Here is a 28,000-nt window from a genome sequence, read left to right on the forward strand (position 1 = left end):
TGTGCCTGTCCTTTGCTGTACTTGGTTATAGCCCCCTTCTGGACCGTCTCGCGCTTCCAGCCGCCCAGTTCCATCTGGATGAAGCCCATCTGCTACAATATTCAAACATGTAGTTGTAGAGTTAGATGAGCCAAATTTTTCTTTAAGAGTACTGGTACATCGCCTGTCCATCCTTGGGGAGGATCTTCCTTTATGAGGAAACCCCTGAGATGTACTCTTTTTTACATCTGGAGTCATTTTTATTTTCTAGGAGTTTTTCTTTACCGAGGAGGAGCATCTGAAGGCAAGGATGCCCTGTTTAGCTTGGTCTGTTAAATTTAGTTTTGCCATTATCTATTGTATTTTATAACTGATTTTATATTTTGTACATGCATTGTTACTCTTTCCCACTCCTCTCCAGGGGAGAAGCAGTGATTCCAGATTCCAGTTGGGACGTCTGTGCCCCTGTACTTGGCTGTTGACCTTGCGTCTGATTCATTTCTGCCCCTTCTCCTGTACTTGGCTGTGGACCTCACCTCTGGCTCGTCTCTGCTCCTGCTACTGTACTTGGCCGTGGACCCTGCCCCTGGCTCGTCTCGCACTCCGAGCCGCCCAGTTCCATCTGGATGAAGCTCATCTGTTGTAGTTGTAGAGTAAGATAAGCTAATTATCTGGTACAACACCTGTCCGTTTCTTCCTATTTTCGCTGGTATCGTTTTTATTTTTTTGGAATTTTTCTTTTTCTGAGGAGGAGGGTCGAAAGGCAGGGATGCCCAGTTTAGTTTTGTCTAGTTTAGTGTAATTAAGCCATTACCCATTGTACTTTATAACTGATTTTATGTTTTCTACAATTAGTGAAGCCCATTGATACAACTGTGTTGTAATACTGGGCTATACCAAAACAATTGAATTTAATTGAATCAGCATCTCTGTGCAAGAAAAACATCACTGATGGTAATGACTGACAACAACTCGACCCATGTTTTGGATTAAGGTCATGGCAGAATACCCTGAGATCACCACCACAGCACTGAAGACCCTGTTGCCATTTCTGACCTCCCAACTGCTTAATACTTGACCTCCAAAGGACTGTTACACTACATTGTGGTGGATTTTACTTCAGTAGATTCAACCTAAGAAATGCAGAGGTCACATAAGAAGCAAACCACTTTCCGTGGGATGGCGGTTTCCTTCCAGCAGCTCATTTCTTAACGAATGAACGTACAGTTAATCTTAAACTCACTGCAGAACACTTGTGTCCTGCGTTTTGTGTTTGAAACTAGTTTTTGTTTAAAAAGCCTGAAATTCATGACAAAATGTGATTATGAACTACAGTATCAGTTTTGATGAGATTATAAATATTGTTGATGGTATTGTTTGACATTTTCTTTGAATGTTTATACTCAAGTCTTTTGATTTAACAAACTATTTTTGCTTGATTTTGATTTCAGTGAAGTACCATCTTTAACTCAGCTAAAGACCATAGTTGATTGTCACAAATATATAATTCAGAGCTGCGTGAATTCTTAATTTTTCTTAGTTAACTCAAAATTGGGATTTTGACAAACAAAGCAAAAACGATATTTATCAAATGATTTCAGTTTGTCAAGATAAATGAATGGATTTATTTCTGAAAAGATGGCATGGCCCTTCTGGAAGTAAAAGACCCTAACAAGAGAGGCATGGTTTTTTTTAGCTGTGTTGCCTGAAATTTGTGTCAACAAAGCAGCACAACAAACCTATTCCAGTGGAGTGTGGGATGCTGCGAGCTACACAAAATACCGGGAGCCCCAAATTTGCACCAAAAACGGGTAACAATAGCAGTTTGGTTGTGTCATTGTAGCTGTGGGCTGCATCAATAAGGATGTGGTTCCCACATAGGAATACTGGGGAAAACTGCGGCTTAGTCCGATATGACTGTTATTGAAGTGGTCTTCACTTTAAAAATCCTTTCACTTTTTGGTATTTACCGTTGGAAGAGGAACTGCACAATAATCTTCACATTTACTGGAAAAGATTCAGAAGAACAGTTCTCATCCACACTGAGCTGTGAAGTATTCTGAATATGTCAGTAAAGGTTCTCCGTCATTCAGGTGACGTTTCTCCAAGAAATTAGAGTTTTAGTCCTGAAAATCTGACTCTAATTTAAAATATACTTCGTTTTTTTAACTATAATGAAACAGTTTGTCATTTGTGATATATAATGTATTGCTGTTTTTTTTATTGTTTCTATTCTTAAAACTTGTTTTTTTCCCAACACAATTAGTTTAGTTAAAAGTATTTTTATTTTGAAGAACATTGGATTTGGCATTGCTCTCATGTTTGGTTTAGCCAGAGCTGCCACTGAGGTGAGGCGGTGTAAGGGGTGGCCGCTGCACCGCCCTTCTGTGCTCCTTCGAGCCATAAAACAAGCGACCCCCCCCCCTGCGACATGTTGCCTAGTAACAGCTGTCGATCATCGTTTATCATAGCAACGAAAAAAACTACCACAGCCGCCGACAACGTTCGTTTAATAGCGGCATATCCCGGTTGTAAGAGTAAATTTGTTTTATTATTTTGACCTCGGAATTATTTTTTTAAACAAACTTATAAGTGTGACTTCGTACCGCGATGGTTGGAAGTTGTGTTCGGGTCGACCCGCCACTGGTTGAGTTCAAGAATGCGAGAGGCGGGGAGGTTTACGAGACCGTCTTAGCGGTGACGAACATCGGGAAAAGCGTGAAGAAAATCGTTTTTACTAAACCTACACTGAAGGTAACCTCCTATAACACCTTTGCGTTATTTTTATATAAGAAAACTAATTATAGACGGCGGAATAACGTATTTCCCTTGAGAAAAAAAAGATGCTGCTAAAACGAGGCACGTGACAAAATGGATCATTAGCTTGTGAAAAAGTAAACCATGTATTTAAGAGATTAATTGAATTGAAATAAATGTAGGCATCAGCGACCATTTTAGTCTTCATTGATTTGATTGATTGTTAATTAAAATTTTTAAGACACATTTCAATATAATGATTTACCCATGATGTTTAGTAATGGCAATGTCATGATTTATGTTTTTCGGTTAGCTAATACGGTGTTAAAAAATTAACAGTTTCTGACTTACAATGTTAAAAAACTTTTTAATTAGTTATTTGATTTGTATCCTAAATCTGAGAAGTTCTAAATATTGTAATAACGTGTTGAACAGTGTAAATAAAGTATTTTAAAAGATTTTTTCAGCTAGTAATGCAAATACTTAATGTTAGCTACTAAGCTAACTATTCTTTTACTCATGTAGTTTATTGCAATGAAATTATTGTCAAAAGTAACACATTAGATTGAAGTTGTATATTTGTTTTGCTATTTGTTCCCTATTGGTCTATTATATTGATTTATTTAGACCTAAAAGGACATAATTTGAAGAAGTAGCTTTGAATTTCAAGTTTAAACTTTTCTAAGTCAGTTATGCTGAAGAGCAGACCGAAAATGTGCACACCTCCAATTTGAGAAACAGCTCACCTGTCCATTTCCCCCTCAGGTGTTCCAGCTTGATCCACCATGTGGAGCTGTCTCTCTGGCCTCTGGCCTGTCGGTTAGCGTCTCTCTGAAGTTCTCGCCGGAGTCTGACGAGGAGATCAGAGACTGTGTTCAAGTTCACGTTGACGACGAAGAAACCATCTCTATCCCACTGTTGGTGTAGGTTTCTCTCATTATCTGAAAGTCAGTAAAGTCATCTTTGAATAATTGTTTAATATTCTTCTTTGGTTCAGGCCTCCCAGGGTGTGTTTGCTCTCCATGGATTCATCCATTGACTTTGGTTGTGTTGCTGCCAGCAGTGAAGTGATCGTCAAACATCATCCTATAACTAACCATGGATCAGCGCCAGGTAAGCTCAAAATAAAAACCTTTGTGTTTTAGTGCTCTTTTATTTACATAGTTTATATAATTTTTATACTTTTCTGGAATAATGAAATATACAAGCACGTCAGTATGTTTTGTTGAGTTCAATGTATGAGTACACAAGTTGGGACTTTTCTGTTGTTTTCTTGTGGTCATTGTTTTTTCCTGTCATTACATTTATTCCTTAATGTTTTATTTAACATATTTGTTTAAATCAGACCCAGTATATTTGATAACGTTCACAGTGTTTGCTAGTATTTGTTTATTTTCCGCAGGCATGTTTCGTATTCAATGTGACGGCAGAGATGCTCAGCTCAGCCTTTCACCCCACCGTGGAGTCGTAGCCGCTGGCGCCACCAAGTGGCTGAAAGTGGAACTGAACACCGACAGGCCCAAGCAGATTTCAGAACAATTTCTGTGTGTCTTATGTTTCTGTATTGTAAAGCGCAGCTCTTGTAGTTTTGCCCCACCCTCATAGTTATTGGCCAATGACTAAAGAGATCTTTAGTCACGTGGTTTTGTTTACAAGCTTTGGTCTGCAACACGATAGGATTCTTGATACCGGTCTGAACACAGGACTCAATCTGGAACAAAGGATTTTTCCAGTCTGAATACAGTCCTAAATGAAAATAGATTTATTACTTTAAACACTTATTACAGCTAGAACTTATGCTTACTTAGCTTCCCTTATGTTTCTGTGTGAGGGTGGAGCTCCAGAACGGACCGGTGGTTGTCCTCAGCATCAGTGCAGAGGTGGTGGAGCAGCGTCTGGAAGTTTCTGACTTGCAGGTAAAACATCACATTTCACAAAGGGAAGGGGGGGGGGGGGTCATTTCCTATCTTGTAAACACGGGCTTCTGCACAGGGGAGACCTTTGCCTTGCCTGGAGTTTGGATGTGTCTACTTTGGGACATCCCATGTGAAGGAAGCGGTTCTGAGGAACCGCGGCCCAGCGGCTTGTGACTGGGTCTGTCTGCTGCAGGAAACGGCTGCAGGCACTGAGCTGGTGAGTGATTCTGTGGATGCAACAGCCCAGAGAAACACCTCAGAGGTTTGACTTTGGCTGCTATTCAGGGAACCGATCTTCAGAGGAGCACAGACGCCGCCCTGCTGGAGGAAATGAGGAAGTGCAGCTCAGCCAACGATGACGTCCGTCAGACCCTGGTCTGCGTGCCGGATCAGGGTCGGCTCAGTCCAAATGACAAAACCACATTATCTCTGTGCTTCAGCCCCGTCTACAGCAGGTATTTCATCTATTTCCACATGTGTTGCGTGTAAATTTAGACTTTGATGTCACATTTCTCCCGGTAGTTTAAACATCAGAGTGGTTTATGCTCTGAAATGCTCATGCAGTGATGAAGTTTGATAGTTTTTAACTCTAAAATGACATTTTAATAAAAACAAAAGATAAGTAATGGTACAGGAGAAGAATAAAAAGTATGTAACTCCCCGTCGGGGAATCGAACCCCGGTCTCCCGCGTGACAGGCGGGGATACTTACCACTATACTAACGAGGAGCTGCTGTGAGTCAGGTTGTGTTAGAAGGGTTTTTATTTGCTCTTTCAGGAATGCTGGCCAGAGGGCACGTGACCTTTCCCCCCGCAGACAGGATTACTGCCTGTTCCTATTGTTTGACTCCGTGGGGAGGAGACACGGCTTCACTCATGGTGCTGGTACGCCCCTCCCCCCATGCTGCATGTTACAGAGTATTTTCAGAAGATCCAAAAATAAAATACGACCTGGTGTGAACTGGTGTATTGAGTTACATGTGATTTGTTTTTCCTTGTCTCACTGAGAAATGTAAAATTCACACAATAATCAAGTCAAATGGACATAAAACAGAATCTGTAGGGTATTCTGAGTATCATGGAAAAGAAGTTTAACAGATAAAATAAAGCAAAGACTTATTTCTGTGAGTTTCTGAGCAGATAAACCTCACAGAGTAATTATTGTATTTTTTAAACGTATGTTTTGTGTATTTAAATCAGCCGTGTGTCATGAAGGAGCAGGACTGACCTCTGGTCTCCTCTCAGCTCGCAGCAGCGTGGAGGTGGCCGTGACCGGTTCAGGCCTCCCTGTGCGTCTGGTGCCCAGTCCCTCACACAGATTCGATTTCCCCAGCTGTGCGCCCGGCCAGCGTGCGGACGTCCTGTGCGTGCTGCAGAATCTCTGCCAGCAACTTCCTGTCACCTTCCGTTTCCGGAAATTGGCTCAGTTCTCCGCAGAACCTTCCGGTGCCACCGTCGGCCCAGGCCAGCGCCTGGTGGGTGTGAGGCTGGCGTGGAGAGTCCCTCCACGACTGTGCAGCATTTCTGACCACTGTCTGCATTTGTCTTGTGTTCAGGATGTAGTTTTGACCTTTAAGGCCCGTCAGCACGGCAGCTTCTGTGGGCGGCAGAAGCTGGATGTCCAGGGACGCGTTTCCTCGAGGAACGAAGACCAGGAAGTGGATCTGAAGCTCTGCAGCTTCCACACCATCACTCTGCATCTTTCTGCTACCTGCAAAATGCAAAGTGCTGGTCAGGAAACTTCACCGTTGGTTCACTGCGAGGTTTGTGCCTTTGAAATATATTCAGAAGGGATCTCCACAGGGCTGCAGCGTCCCATTCACAACTGTGAGCTGGAAGACCAGCAGCTGAAGAGATGCCAGACAGAGACAAGCAGCAGCAGCAGGGATGGAGAGAGCGCTCTTCATCACCACAGCCCAGCGCCCGCCATCAGAATGCCGTCTCCTCACAGAGAAACCAGCAGGAGGTGAGAGAAGTTCTTTTCCTAAACTTTGTAATAAATCCTCTGAGGATTATTGAGATGTTTATCTCATCAGGAAGGATCTAGAAGTCACAGTCAGTCAGAAATCTGTTCTTCTGTGTTTCTGTAAGATCAGGTCCATGGGTTCTGGTGTCCCACCCTGTCGGTCTGTGGACAACCAGCACCTTTTGAGTGAGGAAGACTCTGAGCGGCGACGACAGCACCGCCAGACCTACGTGGACTTCATCAGGCGCCGCCGACAAACACGACTTCATCAGATCAAGGAGAGGTCGGTTTGCTTTATCAGTCCGTTAAATTTTCACAACAATTCAGCAGAACAGATTTAAGGTGAACCGTGTTCCTGCAGAGAGCAGAAGAGCCTGGAGGACGGCGTGGACATCGGGATCGTTCCCTGCCACGGCCTCCTCCCCCCCAAACTTCACCCGGAGGAGAACGAAACCTCCGAGCCGAGGCTGAAGGCCAGCTTGTTGTCAGGAAGCAAACGCAGCTTTTCATTGGACACAGAGTCCAGACTTCAGGTAAACTCTGAGACGGTTTAGTATTTAGAATCATTCATTTCAAGGTAGCTTAAAAACGTCCTTTTGTTTGGATTTTGCAAAGCCTTCAGAGATGACGAATGCAGTTCCTTCAACCAGTCAGCAGGAGGAGGACTGTAGCAGAACTCTGACCCCTCAGGAGCTCTACCGGGTTATCGTAGGTGAGACTTTCCTGTCGCTCCCATCAGCCTCTGAGCTAGCGTCAACGTCTTCCCAGTCGTCTTTAAGTAGGTTTTTAGTGTCGTTATCTATGGCATAGTTCCAGCTCAGAGCAGGAAAACAAAGACGTTCATCGATCTGTTGGTCTGACAGTGGATGATCAGAATAGAGCAGAGCAGGAAGCGTGTGGCCATGCCACGAATACGCTCCTGATTCATTCGTGTATAAATTCTGTATAAATGTTTGTAAGTGCTCGCATAGAAAGGTCTTCTTCTGACCCATAACTGCTGCCTGAAGGCCAGTGACAGGACTGGAATGAAGGCCTCAGCTGCAGATTCTGTCTGAAAGCTCGTCTCCTCCACAGAGCCCCGCCTCCTGGACTTTGGGAGGGTGTGTGTGGATTCACAGTGTGTTCAGACGCTGACGCTCATCAATCTTCTACCAGCTCACGTGTGGCTGAATCTGGAGGTGGACTGTCCTGAGCTTGGAGGCTCCGCCCCCCTCTCCCACATCCTTCCTCCGCTCTCCCATCAGAGCTTCCCTCTGGTGTTTGAGAGCAGCGCTCCGGGCTCCTTCTGCAGGTTTGTGCTCGGCTCCTCCGGACCAGAGGGATCCACAGTCGTCTCACACCGATGCGGTTCCTTCCAGACCTCTGACCTACTCTGTGAACCAGAGTCATCCTGGTCAGATAGTGGTCCAGGCCCAGGTGATCCCTCTGTCTCTGGAGCTTTCCACCACCCTGCTGGCGCTCCCCCCGACCCCCACCGTGCTGGCAGCAGCAGGGCACAGGAGCGCCGTGACCCTACGAAACCCGTGCAATCGAGCCGCCGAGTTCACCTGGCGCCCCATCGTCACGCAGAACGACTTCCCGTTCTCCGTTCGACCGGCGACAGGTGCTCCGGTGCAACTCCTGCTTCCCTTCTTTGGTTGTTGTTTTGTCTTTTGTGCGATGTCCCGTGGTACTTTCCAGGAACGGTCCGGCCGCTCAGTGAGTTAGACTGTGAGGTGGTGTGGCGTCCGTCCTTCTCCTCCTCCTCTGAAGGAGACCTGGAGGTCTTTGTGCACGAGGGCAACACGCAACAACTGCACTGTGTCGCCAAGGTGACAGGGATTTGGTTTGATCTTTCAACAGTAATCAGTGATTCATAATCTGGAAACAATGATGTAAATGAATCAACAAGCAGCAAAAACCAGCCACGCCCCCTAATGAGCGGGTGTTGGTGATGCGTGGTTTGGTCCACTTTGGTTCAGTCCGTCTGTGGAAGGAAACCAGATGAAGGGGGGTGTGGCGTGTTCTGTGCTCCACTCAGTCTATCCCACTTGTCTTTCCTGGTTCTTCTGGGTCAAGACAATAGACCCAGTCCACTTTAGCAGAACTTTAACACCAGGAAGTCTCCTTCAGCTGCTGGTTCACATCCTGATCCGCTTTCTGCTGGAATCACTTCATTTCTGCATCAAATGATTCCAAACTGAAACTCTGGTTTCTCAGCTGGGATCCACGTCCGTGCAGCCGGCCCAGGACAGAATCACGTTTGGATCCGTGCCGCTCAACGCGCCGTCAGTCAGGATTGCTGTCCTACACAACAGCGGACAGAACCACGCCTACTACAAGGTTCTCCCATCGGCTCTTTGAACTAAGGCTGTTCTTCAGGAACGTCTGTTGAGACGATCGTCTTTCTTGGTGTGAGGCAGGTTGCAGAGGAGCATCTCCCAGCAGGCATGGCGGTGAGTCCGGGTGAAGGAGTCATACCAAGCAAAGGTCAGGCCGCGCTACAGATCCGCTACAGTCCAGAACAAGTCGCTCGTTTGGACGCCAGAGTGGAGGTGAGCTTGATGAGCAGAAAGCAGAGAGTTTTCAGACCCGACTGTGAGGAGCTTCCCTCTGGGTTTATCACAGATATCTCTGAGGAACATGAAGTCTGTGGAGCTCAGGGTGGTGGGAACGGTGGAGCCTCCAAACGTAGACGTGAGCGTGGTGAGGGGCCGACCTGGACAAAGGTTTCCCCCAGAATGCATTGTGGTATTTAGGAAAAACCGCCATGTTTTTCTGCTCATTTCAGACCCACTTCCAGTTTCACGGCGTTTACGTCGGCTCTCAGCAGAGAATCCCCTTCAGCCTCACCAACCGCAGTGCGACCACCGCCAGAGTCGCCTTCCATCTGCCAGACCACAAAGACTTCTTCGTCCAGGTCCCCCCACCCCCACCAAGTACCAGTTCTCACCAACAGCACAGAACAGATCCAGGCCTGAACGGTGTGGAGATCCAGGCCGGCCAGACGGAGGAGTGCTCCCTCGTCTTCTCCCCCACCCAGGTCAAAGTGGACCACCAGTCTGCAGGTTTTAGGGAAACTTTATTTGTTTCAGTTTCAAATGAAACAAATAAAGTTGTGTCTTTTAGAAAAGTTAATGAAATATTATTGTAATTTAATGTTTGTAATGTAATGCACTCCTGGTTACCATGACAACCACAGTCATCAGTGATGGGTGATCCGTCCCTGAAGAGACCTTTTATCTCCAGGTGGCCAGCCACGAGTTCCACCTTCATCTGAATGTCAATGGAATCCACTGGCCACCTTCCTCTCCCACCCCGCCCTCCTCTTCCTCACGGACAGCCAGAGGCAGAAGCCTCATCAAAGCTCCTTGTCGCTCTGACAGCCTGGAAGCAGCACCGCTGATACACGCGACAGGTGTGGCGGCGACAGGTGACCGCTCCCACACGCCGTGAGCTTCTCTGACTTAACGTTGTGCTTGAACCGTCTTCAGCTCTGCCCCCCCCTCTGGAAATGTCTCCCAACGCTTTGGAGTTTCATCTGGATCCTCAGTCTCACCTGTCCTCTCAGGTATCCCCTCCTCCCGTTCGCCTCCTCTCTCTCTGCATTTTTTCAAAGTTTTCTCTCGCTTTGACAGACGGTTGAGCTGAAAGCGGCGAGCAGAGACGGCGTCTGCTGGAGTTTGATAGGATATCCGGTCTGCTGGTGGTTTGACTGCAGAGTAGCAGCAGGCCTGCTGTCCGTGTCTCCATCATCCGGCAGCCTGGAGCCGGACCAGTCCGTCCATGTGGTGGTGACCGTCCACCCAGAGGTCCTCCCTGCAGGTCCGCTTTCTGCATACGTGTCAGAAAACGCTAACCCACAAGTTTCCCTGGAGTGGGACATTTTTCTGCCCCTTTTTTCCAGAATAAGTTTTTCTTCTAACATCAGTCAAGAAATGTTTCTTTTTATGTTCCAGATCCCTAAATTATGTGAAATAACAACAAAAAACAGGGTTTGACAGGACTGTTGTAACCAGCACGTGAAGTTTTGTTTATCTGGATGGTTCAGTTTTCTGCCACAGCTTCTTAAAGCACAAAAACAAAAGTGAACCTTTCTTTCCTTCTTCACTTTCTTCACACATCCAAGGGATGCTTCTGTTGTAGAAAACCTTCCTCTGATATCCCCTCATCACAAGAAACTCTGAACGCAGACGGAGGGATGTGAGTCAGTGAAGGGAAGGAACGGAAGGAGCATCTTGTATTTCTGGGAACAGATATCCACAAATTAGGAGTACCACAGAAACCACACACTAATAATCAATAATCAATCAACATTACATCTATGTTTATTTACTACATCTGGGCACATTAGTGTCTTTCCAACTCCTTCTCCTCCTCCTAAGAAGCAGCAGAAGCTCTCCACGCACGGGTTGAAAGCCTTCAATATTCACAACACTTCTAACTTTTTCCACTGCATAGAACCAATAAACTCAGCTGAAAGCCATCCTTATTTCTACCAGCAACTCTTCTCAGCAGAGCTCCACTCCCACTGCGGCTGCCTCAGCACAAAGCTGCTTTTCCCAGCTCTCTGCATTACATTCATAGCACAAGCCGTAGTTTAAAGAGGTTGTGTTATTTTCCCATCCCCGCCAAGAACCTCTCCAGAACCCGCTCTGAGAGTTTAAAGAGACTGTCTTCCTTTCAGGAACTCGAGGAACCAAAGCATCTATCCTTCTTTACTTGGGACCACAGCAGGAGGTCAAAGGGCAATCTCCATACAGAAGACTGTTGGTCACCGTGACCTTTAACCTCCCGACCATCAGCCTGCAGCCCCGCAGAGTCCTTGTGGGCCCAGCTCCTCTGAGGAGCAGCGTGGAGACCAGACTCACGCTGAAACTTGACGGATATCCCAGGTTAGTCTCTACAGAGATGCATCACCTTTACTGAATACGATGTGAAGCTCCGTTCACGCTGAACACAAGGTTGGACGCTTGTCTGGACGCCGTCAATCTCCCACCACATGTGGGTGGAGCTTCCATCAGGTTTTTAGCCTCATCGCTGCATCATGGAAGACACGGTTGATGTGAAGAGATCAGGTTGATTTATTTTGAAGGGCTCTACAAGAACGTCGGTAACCGCGACTCCATGTCATTCAGAGATTCTCCCGCTACGGCGAGCTTCACCGTGTTCTGCATGAGCAGCGTCTGAAAACGACGGCCGCGTTCAGCGGGACTTCTGTTGGTCTGAGGAGGCAAAAAGTACAAATAAAATCAGTGGAACTTTTTATTATCGTCTTGATGGGAAAAAGAAAAATGTCCTAAAGTTCAAAAGCAGAACGGTCAGATTCTCCTTCCTATTGGTTTCTGACTCCACCCACTGATTACATCATCAACACGTCACAGACCAAAGCTGAGTCCCCGATTGGTTGACACCACAGTTTGATATCGAAACATCAATAAATGCTCACAACGCTCCTGGACCTTTCATGGCATCAGAACATTGACGTCACATTGAAACTGGACGCAGAGCATTCAATGAGAACTGTAGACTTTAGAACACGGCTGATTTTGGAGTTCTAGTCATTTATCACGTTTGTATAAAACAACAGATTTAGTTTGCTCATGAATGAACAAATGTTAATGTTTAATCTTTGATCAGTCAGAGGTGTGAATGAGACCAGAACCTTCAGGGTTCCTGCTCATGTTTGCTTTTAGTGGGACAAAGGTTTCTGCTGAAGTCGATGAGGTGGAGCTGGAGGACGGGACGAAGAGTCGGCCTTTCTCTGTCGCCTTTCCTGAAGGAAACACGGTTCCTGCTCAGAACCACAAACAGGTACCGGTGCTGAGTCCTGAAAGTGAGGCTGGAACACTGGAGAACAGCTGGTTCTCTCCATGTCTCTGGAACAGGAGGCCAGTGCTGCATCTCTGACCTGCACCGTGACCTTCAGTTCTGCCGTCCGTGTGTGTCTGCGCACAAACATCACCTTCACCGACCACATGCACAACAGGTACCTGCTGCACCCCAGGATGATGGCTACTGTTGGATTTTGGAAACGGTACTGTTGAAACGGTTCCGGTGCCTAAACGCTGCTTCAAAAAGTGTAAATAAAACCCGTCCACGCTGAGAGGGATGAAGCAGCGTGACCAGGTGAAGCAGAGGCGTCTAAGATGCTTTATTTCCTTCATTCTGACAGTTCGCCCTGCGGCGCTGCGTCTGTTTTCACACGCGCTGACGTTAACGTGCGTTTCACCTCGACCGTGCTGCTCTTTTTTCTCAGAGCGTTGTGCATGTCTCTCTGACCCGTCAGGTCTCTGATTGAGGAAAGAAACTGAAGTTCAGAAAAACGTTAGCTTTGCCATTTAGACTCTGCCCACCTTCACGGGCTGACCCCTTGAAATATGAGCCCGCCCACAATCGCTGGAATAGTACAGCAAAACTGAACACAGTACTGTACATGTTGGTACTGGTACCAACTTGTCACTAAGTTCGTCTCTCGCTGTAGCCGCCATTCTTCATTCTTGTGACCAGACATCGGTCACATGATCAGAAACAGTAGTTTCATGTCAGAAAACCTTAATTTTTTTACAAACGGGTTTTGTGGATAAACACAGTTCAGTTTAGTGACCACAGAGACCTTTGTTTGTTTATGTTCTGCTTTTAAATAAAGGTTAACTGGTCATCCTCCTTCCAGCGGGATGAAACCTGTGAGAAAAGGTGTTTTTGTTTTCTCCTCCAGGTTCAGCTTTGAGGTTTGTGCTGCTGCTGACAACAGTCTGCTGACTCTCTGGCCATACTTGGCCCTGCATCACTGGAACCAGCGGGTCGTCGTGAAGATAGGTACTCACTAGATGGAACCCTAAAGAACCACCCTTAAGGGTCCTTATCATGTCAAATCCACTATTTCAGCGTTGAAGTGTATTACAATGTTAAATCAGCAGTCAGGTCCAGATTCTGATAGACTGGGAACGACAGGTTCTCTAAACTTTGGAACACTGAGGTGTCGGAAAAACAAACTGGACTGTAGATCCGGGTTTGGCAGTCCTGTTCTGAAATCTGGAAAATTCTTTCAGGAATGATGTTTCCTTTGTAGATATTCCTGTCTGCCAGCAAAATACATGCAGGCAGTAATTTAAAGGCTATTCTGAAGACTTTCACAGGAAGAGCTGGGATTTGAACCAGGACCCTCTTGTTGTGAGGTGAAGGTACAAACCGCTTCACCTCTGTGACAGGAAAAGTTTAGAAATGAGGCTGAATCATTTCAGTGGTTCTGTTTGAAGGACAAATGCAAAGGGATCCTCTCAGAGAACTCTGTTTATTGATGGAATGTTTTCCCTCCAGAGGATCCGACAGTAACGGCGTTTCTTCAGAGCGTCAGCTCCCCGAGTTCAGCGTCCGGACCCTCAGCATTGTCATCGTCTTCATTCCATCACAGCAGTTCAGCAAACCAGAGTTCAGGTTTGAAAGCATTTCCACTGATTTCGGGACGTTTCTTCGTCTTTTTACCGGCGCCGTGCTCTCCTCGCTCTCTCACTCAGACGGCGGCGGATCAACAGAGTCGGTCGGCGGGGACGCCTCCGCCCCACAGTTTGCTGCCGCCGACACAGAGGAGGGGGCGTTTGAGCGGTCCGTGTTGGTGGCTGTGGAGAGGTGGTTCAGCCTGTTTGGATGGCCGGCGGGGCCACACCCCGTCACCGTGCCGCACACGCTCAGAAGGTAGACCCCGAGCTCTCAGCTGACAATGCAGAACACTTTCTCACTCATGCTGTCTGCTCAGAGTCTCATTAGACGCTCAAAGCAGCGGCGCTGATGGAGGAAGTCGCCGTGTCAATCAAAACAGAGACACGAGGTGAGAGTGGACGCCGTCCAACGGCCTACATCTATTTATTCAACCCCAAAGTCTTATTTTTGCATCTTTTTATAGTATCTCTGTTTGCTCCGTACCGTGTTTGTGTTATAAATAAAGTTGTGTTGTATTGGACATGTGCGTGTCACAGTCCTGTCAGCGTGCAGATGTGAGGCTTCCATGTTTCTAAAGGTCTTTCGTGGACATGCTTCAGCATCTGAGCGGCAGACAGATTCCTGGCGTTCCGGTCTGCCGGAGCCTCAGCGACGACGTGGAACGCCGCGTCCAGGAGCTGCTGCGGCGCCACCAAGCCGCTCTGTCCTTCCTCACGTGAGCTTCACTGCAGACGCTTTACAAAGCTTTCAGCTCGTCTCTGTAAAACCATGAAGGTTTTTATGATTTCAGTATCTGCTCCCTCCTCACTTATCTGTGGTTTTTCAGGGTGCAGGGAGCCTGCCTCTCCCACATCAGACCGCAGGACCTCCTGGATGAGCAGGAGTTTGAACACTGGTGCCTCCTGCAGGTACCTACACCCAAACACCTGCTGCTACCGCTTTTCCACGCCCTTTTGTGTGAGAAGGTCACAGACGAGTGTATTCCCTCAGGCAGGATCCTGGCACCAAGGTCTGGACTGCAGAGGTGCTGAGTATGAATCTCTGAGCAGACGCTCGTGGACCGACGTTCTTCTGCAGACCTACAAGGTGAGCCAGCACCTTCCGTTCTGGTTAGGCTGGGTTGGTTCTAGGACTCTGGTCTTTCCTGGTCATTTCCGCTCAGGTTCTGGTGCTGCGGCGCGTGTCGGTTGGATGTCAGACCTCACCTCTGGACCACAGCGAGGCGGCGGGCCTCCTCTTCAGCAGCTACCCGTCTGTGCAGAGCAACGTCTACTCCTCCCAGGAGCTGCTGCTGCTCTTCTGGCTCAACACGCACTACCACCGGATGAGGGGGTCTCCGTGGGCCGCGGGAGGAACCGCTCACACCCCGGCACGCTGGATCGTCAACTTTGACCTGGACTTCACGGACGGGCTGGTGCTGGCCTCTCTGCTGGCCGCTCACTGCCCTTACCTGGTTAGTGTTTGAGCGCTGTCTGCTGGGCACCACAGATGTTCCTGCTGAAGGAAGGGATGCTCCTTCCAGAACTCGGGAACTTTGAAGGCTCCTACAAAAGCAAAAGGGAAAAAAGTCAATTTTCACAGATATTTTATACCTTAAACTGCAGTTTCTCCAGCAAAAGAGAACAAGGTTTTCTCTGATGCTGTGTGAGGAACCGTTCAGAAAAAACAAACTTGCTTTATCTCCTTTGATTACGGTAACTCTTGAACCGACTGACGTGAATCCAGCAGAATCTGAAGCTAAAAAATAGGCAATGTTTTATTTATGTTTTGTTTTGTGGATATTAAAAAGTAAAAACAGTGGATCTATCAGCGAATCATTGAGCTTGATTTGTGCATCAAATCTGAAGTAAAATGAAAACCTCTGTGTTTCTGTGGTCTAACCAGCATTCATGCAGCTCCTCCCTAAACCGCCTTTTCCTTGTCAGATCAAAGGCTTCCTGTCCAGGACGTACGCGGATCCCAGCAGTCTGGAGGAAATCTTTCACAACAATCTGCTGGTGGTTCAGGTCCTGAGCAGACTTCACCTCAGCATGAATGTTCAGGTAAACCCAGAGCTGAAGGCTGAAGTCCACATTCTGGGATGAAGCTGCTGGTTCCTCTCAGCACTCTGCCATGTGTGTTCAGCCCACAGACCTGTGTCAGCCAAACCCGGTGCAGGTGCTGATGCTCTGCGCTCACCTGTATGAGGCGCTGCCCCAGTTCCTCCCCAAGGACACCATCAGTCTGTCCGGGAATCTGCACGGCACCCTCAGCAAACAGGCAGGAGAAACCGCATCAGTGCTCAATCATCTGCAAAGTTTTTCAGTTGATATTTTCACGTTTTCCTCTCCTCTGTGTTTCTGTGAGCTGCAGGTGCGTCTGACAAACCCGTCCTCAAAGACCATCAGGTACCAGGCCTCACTGTTCGGAGAAGACGCTCGGTGGTTTTCCTTTCCTGCCGGGTCAAAGGTCATCGTTCCCCCAAAGTGCGTCTGATGTTTGAAGATGAGCGGACAGATGTCCTTCAACCTCCTGGATTCAGACAGAAATATTTACTGTTGTTACAGATCGAGTGCAGAGCTGACCGTCCAGTCCAGCTGCCTCTGTTTGCGCCAGATGCAGGCGGTTCTGGTTCTGATCTGCAGCTCTGCGTCTGACGTCTGCTCTCTTGCCTTCAGTCTGAGGACCCGGGTCTCTCACATCTCTCCTACGGTGAGCATCTTCACGCCGGTCCATCGTCCTGCAGACCTGCAGCTCCAGCTGTGACCTTTGTTTGTCTGCAGAGCACGCTGACCTGTGAGTCTCCCTGCTACCAGCTCAGGAGGATCCGGCTGCCGCTGACCAACAGCTTCCAGACAGAAGCTCATTTCAGGTATGTGGATCCCTACAGAGAACAGCTGTGTCAGCAACGTATGATGAGACGGAGCCTCCACCTCTGTGCTCAGGGTGGTGCTGGTGGAGTCCAGCTTCAACCCGCTGGAGTCTGAATCCGGCATAGACAGCATCGTTCATCAGGCGTAAGACGCTCTCCTCCCAGCTCGTGTTCTGGAAATCCTCTGCTCTTGATTGAAACGGGTTCCTGTCCTCCTCCACAGCACGAGAACAGCAGACGGAACTGCTGAGGGGGGAATGCAGGGTAAGGAACCCTCAACACAAGTCTGAGTGTCAGAAAGGGTTCTGGTGGTTCCACAATTTGGTTCCATGTTAGCCCACTTTAGCCGTGTTCTCCATGTAAACCCGGTTCCTTTTTTTTTTCATGTTTTCCTCTGAGCAGCGTTGAAAAAGAAATGAAAAGATCCAGTAAATCTGTGGAAGGTTTCTCGTTTTTTCCTCCTAACTTTTGTTGTTGTTGTGCACAGATGGAGCTGAGGGGGACTTCCTGAGTGAAGCCAGAAGTGTTTCTCTGAAAGCCAGTCAGGAAGACTCCCTGAACGTCCTCTACATGCCCTTTTTCCCAGGAAAAAAACACCTCTGCGTGCTGCTGCTGTGCCCACAGGTGTGTGTGTGTGTGTGCACAACACAAACGCATGCAAACTCAGTGACTTTAAGACTCTGCTGCATTTGGCTTTTCTGAGGACATTTACTGTAAAGACCTGAAGCAAAGTCATGTGTGGAACTGTGTCCCTGCAGGTGGGAGACATGGTTCACCTGGTGAAGGCAACTTCACAGCTTCCTCTTCCTTCTCCTCTCTCTGTCAGGACCAGCTCTCCATTGGCTCTGAGGACTCCTGGTATCTCACTAGAGCGATCACATGACTTTATCTGCACCAACTGTGTGTTTATACTGGGATTTGTTTGACCTGACTGACTAACTAACCCACCTCCACACTAACTAACTATCCCACCTTCACACTAACTAACTATCCCACCTTCACACTGTTAGCTCTCATCTGCAGTTTAACGTCCCAATGTGTCCGTCAAAACCTTTACATTCCAGACTACACAGGAACTTTGTGCTGCTATAAATCCTCCACAGGTCAACCCCCTCCCTCATCAAAGTTTAAACTATAGTGGCTATACGGGTGATGAACAAGTTTTGTTGCTAACTGACCCATAGGTGGCGCTGCAAAATGTGCCAGCCTTTAGCCTTGTATCCCTAAAACTACAATAGGTAGAGGCCCGGACATGGAAGTGGGTGTTGCTCAAAGGTCTAGTATTTCTAGCGCCCCTTGGTGGTGACTTAAAGAGGATTATAACTGTGTTTATGGCTGTGTCTGAATTCCCACCCTAATCTAGTAAAAAACTATATAGTAGCACTATGTGGTGCCCTGGATTTTAAAAGCTATTCTAACACCACGCTCTCTACTTTTTGTTTTTAAACGGCGATTATGACATCATCAAATTCACAAAGTTAAAATCTTATCAATATGAGCGTTTTATGATGATTGTTTGTGAGTCCACTGAGTTCTGACAATAAAAACATGGATGGTTTATTTAAAAAATACATTTTCTTTGCAAAAATTGTTTTGACGCAATGCATTGTGGTCTATATTCGACAATCTAGTGGGCTTCGAAGCACACTGGTATTTTAGAGAGACTTCTGGGTAATTTCTAGGGCTCTGCATTTTGGAACTGTAGATTCAGACAGCACTAGAAAATGGAGAACGCACTAGATAGTGCACTATGTAGTGAAGGAATTCTGTTTTTGAATACTTCGTATAACACTCTTTATTCTGCACTCTGGTAGCTGCAGCTTTCAAGCAGAAGCATCAGGCAGGATTTCTAGTTCATTTAGTTCTTGCATGAGCTTTTACCTTGTAGTTAATTTTGTCGTTCCAGGTTTGTAACCTGACGCTAACCTGCAGCTTGGACTCTAGATCATTGTTTCTGTTCCCACCAGGACTAGTTTGATCTTTCTGATGTTTTCCTCGTCAGTTGTGAACCTTCACTGCAGGGTGGGAGACCTTCTCGAGGAGGTTCTGCAGATCCCTCGCATCAATCTGCAGTGGGAACAGGCTCTGGCCGTTTGGGCTCAACACTGCATGAGTGAAGACGAACAGAGGAGGCGCCAGCTCACGCACACCTTACAGAGCAGCACTGTGAGGACCAGCATGGCCTTCATGAAGACCTGCAGACAGTCGGTACAGGCGTGCTCACGCAGAACTATCTGTAGATGTCAAAGGTGAGCTGCAGGACGCGTTGAAATGCTCACCTGGTTCTCTTTGGTTCAGCTGTGGAGGCAGATCTACCAGGAGAAGCAGATAGAGTACAGAGTGGAGGTCTCTTTGCCCCGATACTTCGTTCTGCCTTCCTCTGTTTCCATACCTGTGAAGGAGGATGCAGATGCACCATGGGACGACTCTACAGGTACAAACACCTGAGCCTCTGAACGATGCATTTCACCACTGCCCGACTGACATCTGAACGTGTGTGTTCCCCTCAAACGTCCATGCATTGATGCCATGAACGGTGTGTGTTTCGTCACAGATTGTGTGAACGTCCCCCTCCGGTTCAGAGCAGACTCTGTGGGACAGTTTACATGCCAGATGGTGATGGAGTCCTGCTTGGATACCAGGCTGTACCTGCTGGAGGTGCTGGTGACTGCACAGGTAGGTGCAGGTAGGCTGCTGGGTGTGCATTAAAAGGTGATAATGCACACGTAAAAAAGTAGTTCAATGTTCTGTATCACTGCGCTGGATTCTTTAAAACAAACTTTAGCTTCATCACAGGGACAGAAACAAGCGGTAAGATCAGTTCTCTCTGAACTGATGCTTTAGTTAACACATCGTGATCATCAGCATAGATATCACTTTCCTTTACCGATGCCGTCGAGGTCTGAACTGGCTTTCTTTCAGGTGACCGGCTTAGCCAGTTCAGACGACAAATAGTCCGCTTTTTTGTGAAAAAGCTATTAAATCTAAGTACTAAAGTTTGCATATTTCTGTCTTAAGTGATCATGGTATAAACTGGATAATGCCCGACGAGATGTGCGTGTCGTCCGTCAGTTTTTAATAATGCACACCTTTCCCGGCATTATCTCTGCTAATTGTGTAATGCACAGACGCTAGCTCCTCCTCCTTCTGCAAAACACAAAACTAGATGCTCTGCAGGACATTTGTGGGACTTCTCCAGCTTTTTGATATCTAAACATCTTTCTAGTCTTTTGAACTCACCGTTTCTACATCCCATAAACGTTAGAGCAAGTGTTCTACGTTCTGCCGTCTCTCCACCGTTCACATTATGAAGCTGCTTCTAACAATGACAGCAGGGATTTGTTTTTACAGTTTTCCTTTTCCCAACAGGGAGGAGTCAGCCACCTGGAGTTCAGCTCACCTGTCCGCCGTTCACTCACTCAGCACATACCTGTGGTGAGGAGACTTAAGGAGCCCCTTCTTTGTTTTTGCTTCAGAACATTTATGTGAACTTGGTGACGTGACGTCACTCTGTTTGCTGCAGTACAACGGAACGCAGCAGAACTGGAGAATGGAGGCTGTCGTGCGCGGTGAAGGCTTCTCCGGCCCAAACCTTTTACACGTCCAGTCAGGAACTCAGGAGTCCTACCCCCTCACATTCCTGCCTGCTGCTCCGGGCGTCGTCACGGTAACCCCCGATGAGGGATTTGTGGTTTCTGTCTTGAACCATCAGCAGTGCCACACACACACACACACACGCACACACACACACACACACACACACACACACACACTTCTTATTCTTATGTAATGTGAAGTCTTTTCATTTCCTGCCACACATTTACTGGTTTATGTCAGATCAGAGCAGAAACTGAAGCTGCTTTACGGTTTGAGTCTTCAGTGTTGTTCAGATGTTTGCAGTAAGGTCCTTCAAAACGTGGTGGTTTCATCACGTTGTCACCAAGTAAAGGTTTTCTTTGATGTGGACCCTCCCTTACCTTCAGATGCAGAAAAAAGGTCATAAATGAATGTCAGGGGCAAAAACTATCTGCATTGGCCGGGAATCGAACCCGGGCCTCCCGCGTGGCAGGCGAGAATTCTACCACTGAACCACCAATGCTTATATATGTGGAAGGGGACAGAGGGCAGTATAAGAATGTAGAGAGCGTCTCTCTCTCTCTCTCTCTCTCTCTCGCTCCCTCTCCCCCCTCCCTTTCCCTCTCTCCCTCTGTCTTTCTCTCCTGCCTCCCTCTCTCTTTCTCCCTCCCCCTCTCTCTCATACTGAAGAGGGGTTCTGACACAGAGACACAAAAAAACCAAACACATCCTGTTTGTTTTGTACTTTCATTCAGGACCAAACACTGTGGTTTATGTTTTAGATGTTTCATGGTTTATATTTGTTTCCACTCGTCATGTTGTCTGTTACCAAACTCCTGAATCACAACGTTGTCTCTCTGTGTGGGTTCCGTCCCCTCCCCACAGGGGAAGCTGTCCCTGCAGGGGGGCTGTGCCGACTCGGAGCGTGTGTTTGCCCTCAGGGGGGTCGGGGGGCCCCCTGTTCCGGAGGACCACGTGGTGCTTCACTGCCCTGTTGGGAGGACCTCCCACACTCAGCTGGACATCCCCAACCCCAGCAGGACCCCCGTCACTCTGAAGGTGAAGACAGACGGCATGTTTTTATCCTCAGCATGGTCAACACTGTCACCATTAACTATGCTAACTTCTCTAATTTGAATGAGCAATTAGTAATTGTTCACATGTTAATTTCACTAAAGATGCTAATTGTACTAAAATACCTAAAGGTTCTCTGTCAATACATTCCTATAAAACAAAAACTATGCTGAAATAGCTAAAAATGCTAGCCATTGGCCCCGCCCATTTATTGGGGTTTTTCTCCTTCTGGGATGATCACTCGTCTGGTGGAGTTGTTCATTTTTCACCAGGTGTTTGGCAACTTTGGTGATTTTAAAGGACACACTAACACACTAATGTGCAATAAAAAAGCATTGCAACAGACCATAATAATAGAGATAGTGGTCACAGTAGAGTCCATGCAGTCCTAGACTGCTGCTGACAGTAGGAGCATGTATATTCCACACAGGACTATAATATTTCCAAATGTTATATTTTTCTACCTTTTCTTGTTTGTTGCATGGAGGTGGTGACGGATTTACCTATTGTGAGCGGCAAACCCCGCCTGGTGATTAAACCTGGCGACGTATCGCCGTACACACTGACTGTGTCGCCATGGAAACGGGGGAAAGGCTCAGGTGATTGTCGATAAAGGTCCCTTTTCATCCAGGTGACGTTGTCTTAGAGTTGAGTCCTGGCGTCTGGATTTAGAGGCGGACTTTGTCTCCTGGTCACCATGCTGTCCTTCCATTGGGCCCTGAGAAGACCTGGACTCCAGCTGGACCAGGAGGGATTAGAAAGAGAGACTTTTCAGTCTGGATTCTCAATGAACCATTCAATCACAAATGTGAAGGACTCACCCGGAGGTCGTCTGTGGGACTTGAACCACTCAGACTGATGAAGACACTTGGGCGTTTCACAACAAGAACAGATGAAGTCCTGAAACATGGAGAGAGGAGTCCATCTAACAACCTGGTACTGAACATCTCCAAGACTGAGGAACTCGTCCTGGACTTCCTGCAGAACAGAGCCGCCCACGCGCCAAGATGCATCCACGGCGAACAGGTGGAGCAGGGAGAGTCCACCTCTCTGCAGACCTGTCCTGGACGTCCAACCCCTCTGACCTGGTCAGAAAGGCCTGGCAGCAGCTACACTTCTACCCAAACCTGCTGGTGACCTTCCATCGCTCCACCACTGAGAACACGCCTCCTGAGGCCACTGCAGAAAATCAGCGGTTACCCCCTACCCACAGTGACATCCATCTGCACCTGCTGCTGCCTCAGCAGAGCCAGAAACATCACCCCGGTCTCCACCTTTACACACTGCTGCCTTCTGGCAGCCGCTACACAACCGTACCAGGCAGAACTTCCCAAAAGCTGTCTGTCTGCAGAATGGAGATTTTAAAACCACACTTTCACGTTTCCTTCATTCTTGGACATTTGTCTGATTTGTGGTGGTAAGCTGCTGTGTTTTTCTATGTATTCGTCTGTATTTGTCACCGCTGTTCTCTGGTCAGACTGATGCAGCTGAACGCTCATGTCTGGTCACACAGACTGGGCTGTTTGTGGACAGAACATTTGATGGAAAACCTGCAGATGGAAAGGATCATGCAAACAGAAACGGTTCTACAGGAACAACTCTTCATCTATCTTCCCACGCAGGTTTGTTGTCGTTCCTGGAAGTTTGTGACGGTCTCCAGGTGAAACACAGAAAAGGTGAGGTTTCTGAATGCAAACCCAGATTGAGGACGGTGTCTGCTGGAACACACTGAGACACGCGGCGTGTTTCTGTGTTTAGGAGCTTCAGGACCAAACCATGAAGTCACGTTCTCTCTGGAGGTCATCTGTGAGCCTGCAGCCCCCCTGAAGGTCGTTCATGTACAGTGTGTCGTTGAGGTAAGGCAGTGGTTTTTCCTGACTCTGTTGGAATCAGCGTAGTTTGTGTTCTGGACGTGACACAGAAAGAAACCAAACGTGTCTGTTGTGTCCAGAGCTTCGCTGTGGTAGAGATTCCGGTCTGTAATGGGGGAGGAGAGCCGCTGATGCTGGAGGTGCTGCTGGAAGGAGACGGTCTGACTGGAGACGGTGGGCTCTGCGTTCCCGCTCTGGAAACCCTCACCTACAAAGTGACCTTCTGTCCCGTCAGGGCGGGAAGGAGCACGGGCAGGTGAGGCTCTCAGCTGGAGGGACTCTGAAGCAGCATTCACGCCGGAGGGGATTCACGCCTCAAGTTTCAATGTTAAGTCAATGTAGTAGTCATATCAACATGTGAGGAAACTGTCCCAGCCTCTGTTGGGCCTGTGGAGCTGGAACGATGGCGCCACTGACCAGTGGAGCTCACCAATGGCTGAGCTCGCTAACTCCCGGATCCGGCGATCGCTCCAGCTAAACAGGCTGTCCAGGTCTTGAATCAAGGACATTTCCATCCATGTGGATCTCACAGACTGACTCTTAAAATTCATCAGAAACGGCTTCATAGCAAGGACACATGGCACCTGTAAAAGGACCTATGGGAGCTTTAGCCACGCCCACTGATAAAGCAGACAGCAGCCCATGTTCTAATGGAACGTCTTTTTATGAAAACAGTAAAACTCTGTCTGATACTTTTGTGGAACAGATTCTAGGAACTTTTTGAACATTTTCAGACGTTCTGATCCCAAACTAACCGATGCCGTTTTGGGTTTCTGCAGTGTTGTGTTCCAGTCCGAGCAGATGAAGGAGTTCTGGTACCAGTTGGACCTCTGTGGTCTCCCTCCTGCAGATCCACAGGCCTGAGGTCGGATCAGAAACACTTGACGCAGGTCTGAAACCCGCCATGAGGAGAAGTTCTCGTTAAAACTGCAGAGACTTTCTCACACAACACGTAACACAAACGAACAATTGAGATGTTCCTGTTTTTCTTTCACTTCATCCAGCTGTCATCCATGCAGGTGTAAAATAATTGCTGTAGTTACTGCTGCTGCAGCTGTGGGGCAGTGGCTGCCCTGGGATTGGAAGGTTTCAGCCCTGCCTTCACGTGTTGATGTGTGTGCCTGCCCTGTGTTAATGTGACTTAGTGAACTCTTTGTTAGCGCGCACCATTTACCTCAAATAAAGGCATGAATGGTCCCATCACACAAACCTCCTGCTCCTGATTGGTCCTGTGCCGGGTCGCACCGGTCCACTCCGTCACAGAACCACGATAAATGAAGGGACCAGCCTCGTTTTACCCTGAAGCATAGGCTAAAGGACAAAGGTTATAGGTCACGATGGTCGGATAAACAGCTTGAATGACGTTTCTAGTCAACCGATGAATAGTTGGAGTTTCTGTGGAACAGAGGTGGATGATACCTGAAAGATGTTCCACTTCCAACCTTCTCTGTCTGAATGAAGCAGAGCTGGAACACGTAGAGCTGTGTTGTATAGATGTGCGTCTTTCAAAAAGGCGATCAAAGGAAGACACTAAAGAATCAAACAGAGAAAGTCAAAATTCTACATTTTTATACATTTTTTAAATTGATAAAAACATATTTCCAGAAGAGAGCCACAAACTGGATGAACAACGTTCTTTTCTAAATCTCTTCTAACCATAGAACTGACATTATAATGACTAAAAAATGATAACAAAACTTTTCTAAAAGTTTTTTTTGGGGTAAGAAATTAAAACATTTACCACAGTAGATCTGCAGTGGATTTTTCAGAACAAATAGTTTTAGTTTTCAGAGAAATGAAGCTCTTCCTGTCAGATTGAGTTCTTCTGAGAGAAAAGCCTGTTGGATGAATAAAAAAGAAGCAGAAATCCACACTCTAACAGCGTTTCTATACCTTCAATGGACTGATAAGGAGATTTAAGGAGACACCTCCCCGATATTTAACAGTCAAAGTGAACTTTAACTATTAGCTCAAATTTGCATTACAGATAAAACTACAAAGAACTTTCTATCTTTCCTTAATGGACGGATTGCTGAAGCTGAAATTTGACTATGAATACTTTGAAGGCCAAAGAAATTCAGTTTTTAGTAACAAAGGGTTCAAAAATGTTTAGTTTTTATATATAGACAAAACTCTGAAACATTTCAAGTTGGATATTTTTATTTGAAAGTAGGTTTTTCTAAAACAGAAACGTGATTCTTGCAGCTTTTTCCTCGTTCCTCCGCTTTAACGAGCCTTTATCTGACCAGGAAAAGCCTCCTTCAGTCCAGTCTCATTCTGAGGGGGGTCCTGGTCCAGACAGCGGGGCCGAACCTTTCAGCACATCCTTTTAGGGGTCACCTGAGCTTTCACTGATCCCTGTATTTGACCGGGCTGGGGACCGGCACAGGGAGACCCAGACTTGAGCCCCCTCCCCGTGGCTACATAGTGAGGCAGGGAAGATTCTTCACGCTGGATGAATCATTGTGAACAATTCAAAGATTAAAACATTTACAGAGTCCAGATCACATTCCCAGGCCTTTGAGCAAACGTTTAAACAGATTTTCCTTTTGTAAAAGGTGTGTGTGACCCAAAGGCCACCCTTCCAGCCTCTGTGAGAACACTCTAGGACTGCAGTGGGCTGCTGTGGACCTCTCCTCAGGAGCTGGAGCTCACAGGGAGCAAAACCTGTCCACGTCGTCTTTGACGGATCATGTCTTTACTCTACATGTTTGCATGAAATCCAGATTATTCAGACGGTGACCTTAATATGATCGGATAATACGCAAACTTGGAGATTTCAATATTTGACGGTTGTGATGTAGTTTAGGGTAAATGTCTGGTTGGTGGTGTCATGAGGAACTGTTCTGGTTCTGGTTACCTGGTGAGTCAGAGCAGGCAGGTGTTCTTATGATGTCATCGTCGCAGCTCTTTAGGAAACGTTCATAATTCTCACCATTTTCAGACCAAACACAGCGCGGCCACATCTTTTCCTATCACTCATTTCTGCAAATTTACCCACAAACCTTATCAAGCCGTCCCTCCCCGTCTCCATCTGTCGTGGATTTGTCCCTCTATAAAGTCCTCCCTTCAGCTGGACCGCATCTTCAGACGCTGCTCTCCTCCCTAATCGTCTGTTCTCACGGTCAGCCGCTGACATCACACCTGAGCCCCCCACCAGGTAAGAGGAGTCCTGCTGTAGATTTATCTCTGCACAACAGTTTATTTAAAAGCTACCAAACACAGATTTGGGATTTATTTCTGTTTAATTTTCAGAAGAGCAAAAGTCTGTGAGGAATCTGTTTTTTGGTCATTTAAACCTTTTTTTTTGTAAGTCATTGATGAACTGTATTTTGAAAAGGCATCATGGAGGCAAACATATTTGCAAGAAGACATCCAGTGATTGTGATGCTGTCAGATTGATACAAGAAACAATAAACACTTGGTTTTCTTTAATCAGCAAACTGTACTACAAATTTAAATATGTATAAAAACTCCTTTTCATTCCTGGACAGACTTTTCTTTCTCCACAGTTTTGGTTTAGGAAAACTACTTATAACTACTACATGTCACCATGTTTAAAGTCAAAGTTGTTTAGTTTTTTATTTGATTCTATCATAAATGGTTCTGCTTTGGTCAAATGTCGACTTTTCCATCATTTCAGGTCTAACCTCAGACATCTTTAAAGGAAGCCTGAAGGAGAAACTGAACTTTGAGGTAAGATTGTCTGACTTTGTGAATCCTCAGTCATTCTGCAGGTTTGTAGATCTGACTGCAGCGTTTTTCTCGTGTCGTCATGACGATGTTTGTCTCTGCAGGGAACCATGAAGATCCAGGTCATCTCTGTGCTGCTGCTTCTCTCTGCTGAACACATCTTCGGACACAACTTTTTTGAGAAACACGTCGTAAAAGAATGGAACGGGAATTGTGACGAGAAAATGAAAGCCATCAATGAACCTTTACATAAATGTAAAGATAAAAATACGTTTATTGTTGATCCAAGTCACTCGTTACATGAAATCTGTGATGGCAAGAAAGACCAAGAGCCTGCTACATCGAAAGACCCGTTTGTCACACACCTTTGTGAACTAAAAGACAATAACTTCCCAGTATGCACCTACACAGAGACAGGAGGAAAATCAATCAAAATTGATGTTGTGTGTGGTCAAAAAATTGAACCTGTGCATTATGGGAAGCCTTATAGCAAGAAGACTTCCGGTAAAAAGAAAAATTAAGTTTCTCATTCTGAAGGGGAAACCTTTCTTATTTTACGATTTTCAGCTTTGACTGCAGATAGACTGAGAGAAAACTTTCTGAAAGTGTAACTGCATCTATAATTTAGTGCACGTGTTCTGGTAGAAGCTTTCCCGCCAACAGCATTGAATCTTCTATGATGCAGTTCTTCTGAGAATTCCTGCTAAAAGATAAAAAATGTTTCACAGTTTCAAGTACAGAATTGAATTTGAATGTTTAAACTGGACTAAATTTATTTTTTTTTTTAAACAGCCAATGATAAATGATTTTCTCTGCTTTGCACCTGCTGCTTCCTTTCTTGTTTTTTTCAAAATAAAATGCTCTTTGAGTCTCTTTCAGTGTTTTGGCTCCTTTTTGTT

General features: G+C 46.6%; 1 protein-coding gene, 1 long non-coding RNA gene and 2 other non-coding genes across 7 annotated transcripts; 1 reads left to right on the top strand and 3 right to left on the bottom strand.

The window, feature by feature from the left end:
• Window positions 1-253: 253 nt before the first annotated feature.
• On the bottom strand, window positions 254-4,653 carry LOC110016515. Of its 2 annotated transcripts, XR_002291829.2 has the most exons (3): window positions 4,541-4,653; window positions 3,483-3,586; window positions 254-616 (listed from the first exon to the last, which is right to left on the bottom strand). It is a non-coding gene; the product is annotated as an uncharacterized LOC110016515 (long non-coding RNA). The 2 variants fall into 2 exon arrangements; XR_002291828.1 differs by lacking the exon at window positions 4,541-4,653 and having other exon boundaries at window positions 3,483-3,597.
• Window positions 2,331-27,974, top strand: cfap47 (cilia and flagella associated protein 47). Of its 3 annotated transcripts, XM_020709437.2 has the most exons (57): window positions 2,342-2,733; window positions 3,502-3,659; window positions 3,734-3,849; window positions 4,139-4,280; window positions 4,568-4,652; window positions 4,729-4,869; window positions 4,938-5,107; window positions 5,430-5,536; window positions 5,897-6,126; window positions 6,208-6,382; window positions 6,455-6,617; window positions 6,748-6,900; window positions 6,979-7,150; window positions 7,233-7,329; window positions 7,692-7,908; window positions 7,976-8,220; window positions 8,298-8,428; window positions 8,817-8,939; window positions 9,020-9,151; window positions 9,225-9,302; window positions 9,388-9,639; window positions 9,846-10,014; window positions 10,091-10,167; window positions 10,235-10,421; window positions 11,284-11,491; window positions 12,293-12,410; window positions 12,485-12,585; window positions 13,315-13,415; window positions 13,917-14,033; window positions 14,114-14,291; window positions 14,353-14,424; window positions 14,614-14,751; window positions 14,863-14,944; window positions 15,027-15,122; window positions 15,199-15,489; window positions 15,962-16,078; window positions 16,161-16,295; window positions 16,389-16,501; window positions 16,583-16,727; window positions 16,799-16,887; window positions 16,961-17,032; window positions 17,111-17,151; window positions 17,375-17,511; window positions 17,646-17,745; window positions 18,890-19,095; window positions 19,186-19,321; window positions 19,442-19,563; window positions 20,257-20,322; window positions 20,411-20,554; window positions 21,349-21,522; window positions 22,025-22,136; window positions 23,160-23,213; window positions 23,296-23,393; window positions 23,489-23,664; window positions 24,188-26,568; window positions 27,052-27,104; window positions 27,206-27,974. In XM_020709437.2, the coding sequence occupies exons 1-55, from the start codon at window positions 2,590-2,592 to the stop codon at window positions 24,270-24,272; spliced, it is 7,488 nt and encodes a 2,495-aa protein (XP_020565096.1). In that variant the 5' UTR covers window positions 2,342-2,589; the 3' UTR covers window positions 24,273-26,568; window positions 27,052-27,104; window positions 27,206-27,974. The 3 variants fall into 3 exon arrangements, with proteins under 3 accessions (XP_020565101.1, XP_020565099.1, XP_020565096.1); XM_020709442.2 differs by lacking the exons at window positions 22,025-22,136; window positions 23,489-23,664; window positions 24,188-26,568; window positions 27,052-27,104; window positions 27,206-27,974 and having other exon boundaries at window positions 2,331-2,733; window positions 18,890-19,101; XM_020709440.2 differs by lacking the exons at window positions 23,160-23,213; window positions 23,296-23,393; window positions 23,489-23,664; ... (1 more) ...; window positions 27,052-27,104; window positions 27,206-27,974 and adding an exon at window positions 23,015-23,153 and having other exon boundaries at window positions 2,332-2,733; window positions 18,890-19,101.
• Window positions 5,309-5,380, bottom strand: trnad-guc. The gene has a single exon. It is a non-coding gene; the product is annotated as a tRNA-Asp (tRNA).
• trnag-gcc lies at window positions 20,916-20,986 on the bottom strand. Its single transcript has one exon. It is a non-coding gene; the product is annotated as a tRNA-Gly (tRNA).
• Window positions 27,975-28,000: the final 26 nt, after the last annotated feature.

This window comes from Oryzias latipes, chromosome 2, assembly GCF_002234675.1.
Source record: "Oryzias latipes chromosome 2, ASM223467v1".
NCBI lineage: Eukaryota > Metazoa > Chordata > Actinopteri > Beloniformes > Adrianichthyidae > Oryzias > Oryzias latipes.

What these genes read in the sequence shown, in the direction of transcription:
- cfap47 (XM_020709437.2), top strand. Translation starts at nt 2,590, where the DNA reads ATGGTTGGAAGTTGTGTTCGGGTCGACCCGCCACTGGTTGAGTTCAAG. An exon ending in GCTCCGGGCTCCTTCTGCAG is followed by an intron (nt 7,909 to 7,975) that starts GTTTGTGCTCGG and finishes GGTTCCTTCCAG; the next exon opens with ACCTCTGACCTACTCTGTGA. An exon ending in AATCAAAACAGAGACACGAG is followed by an intron (nt 14,425 to 14,613) that starts GTGAGAGTGGAC and finishes ATGTTTCTAAAG; the next exon opens with GTCTTTCGTGGACATGCTTC.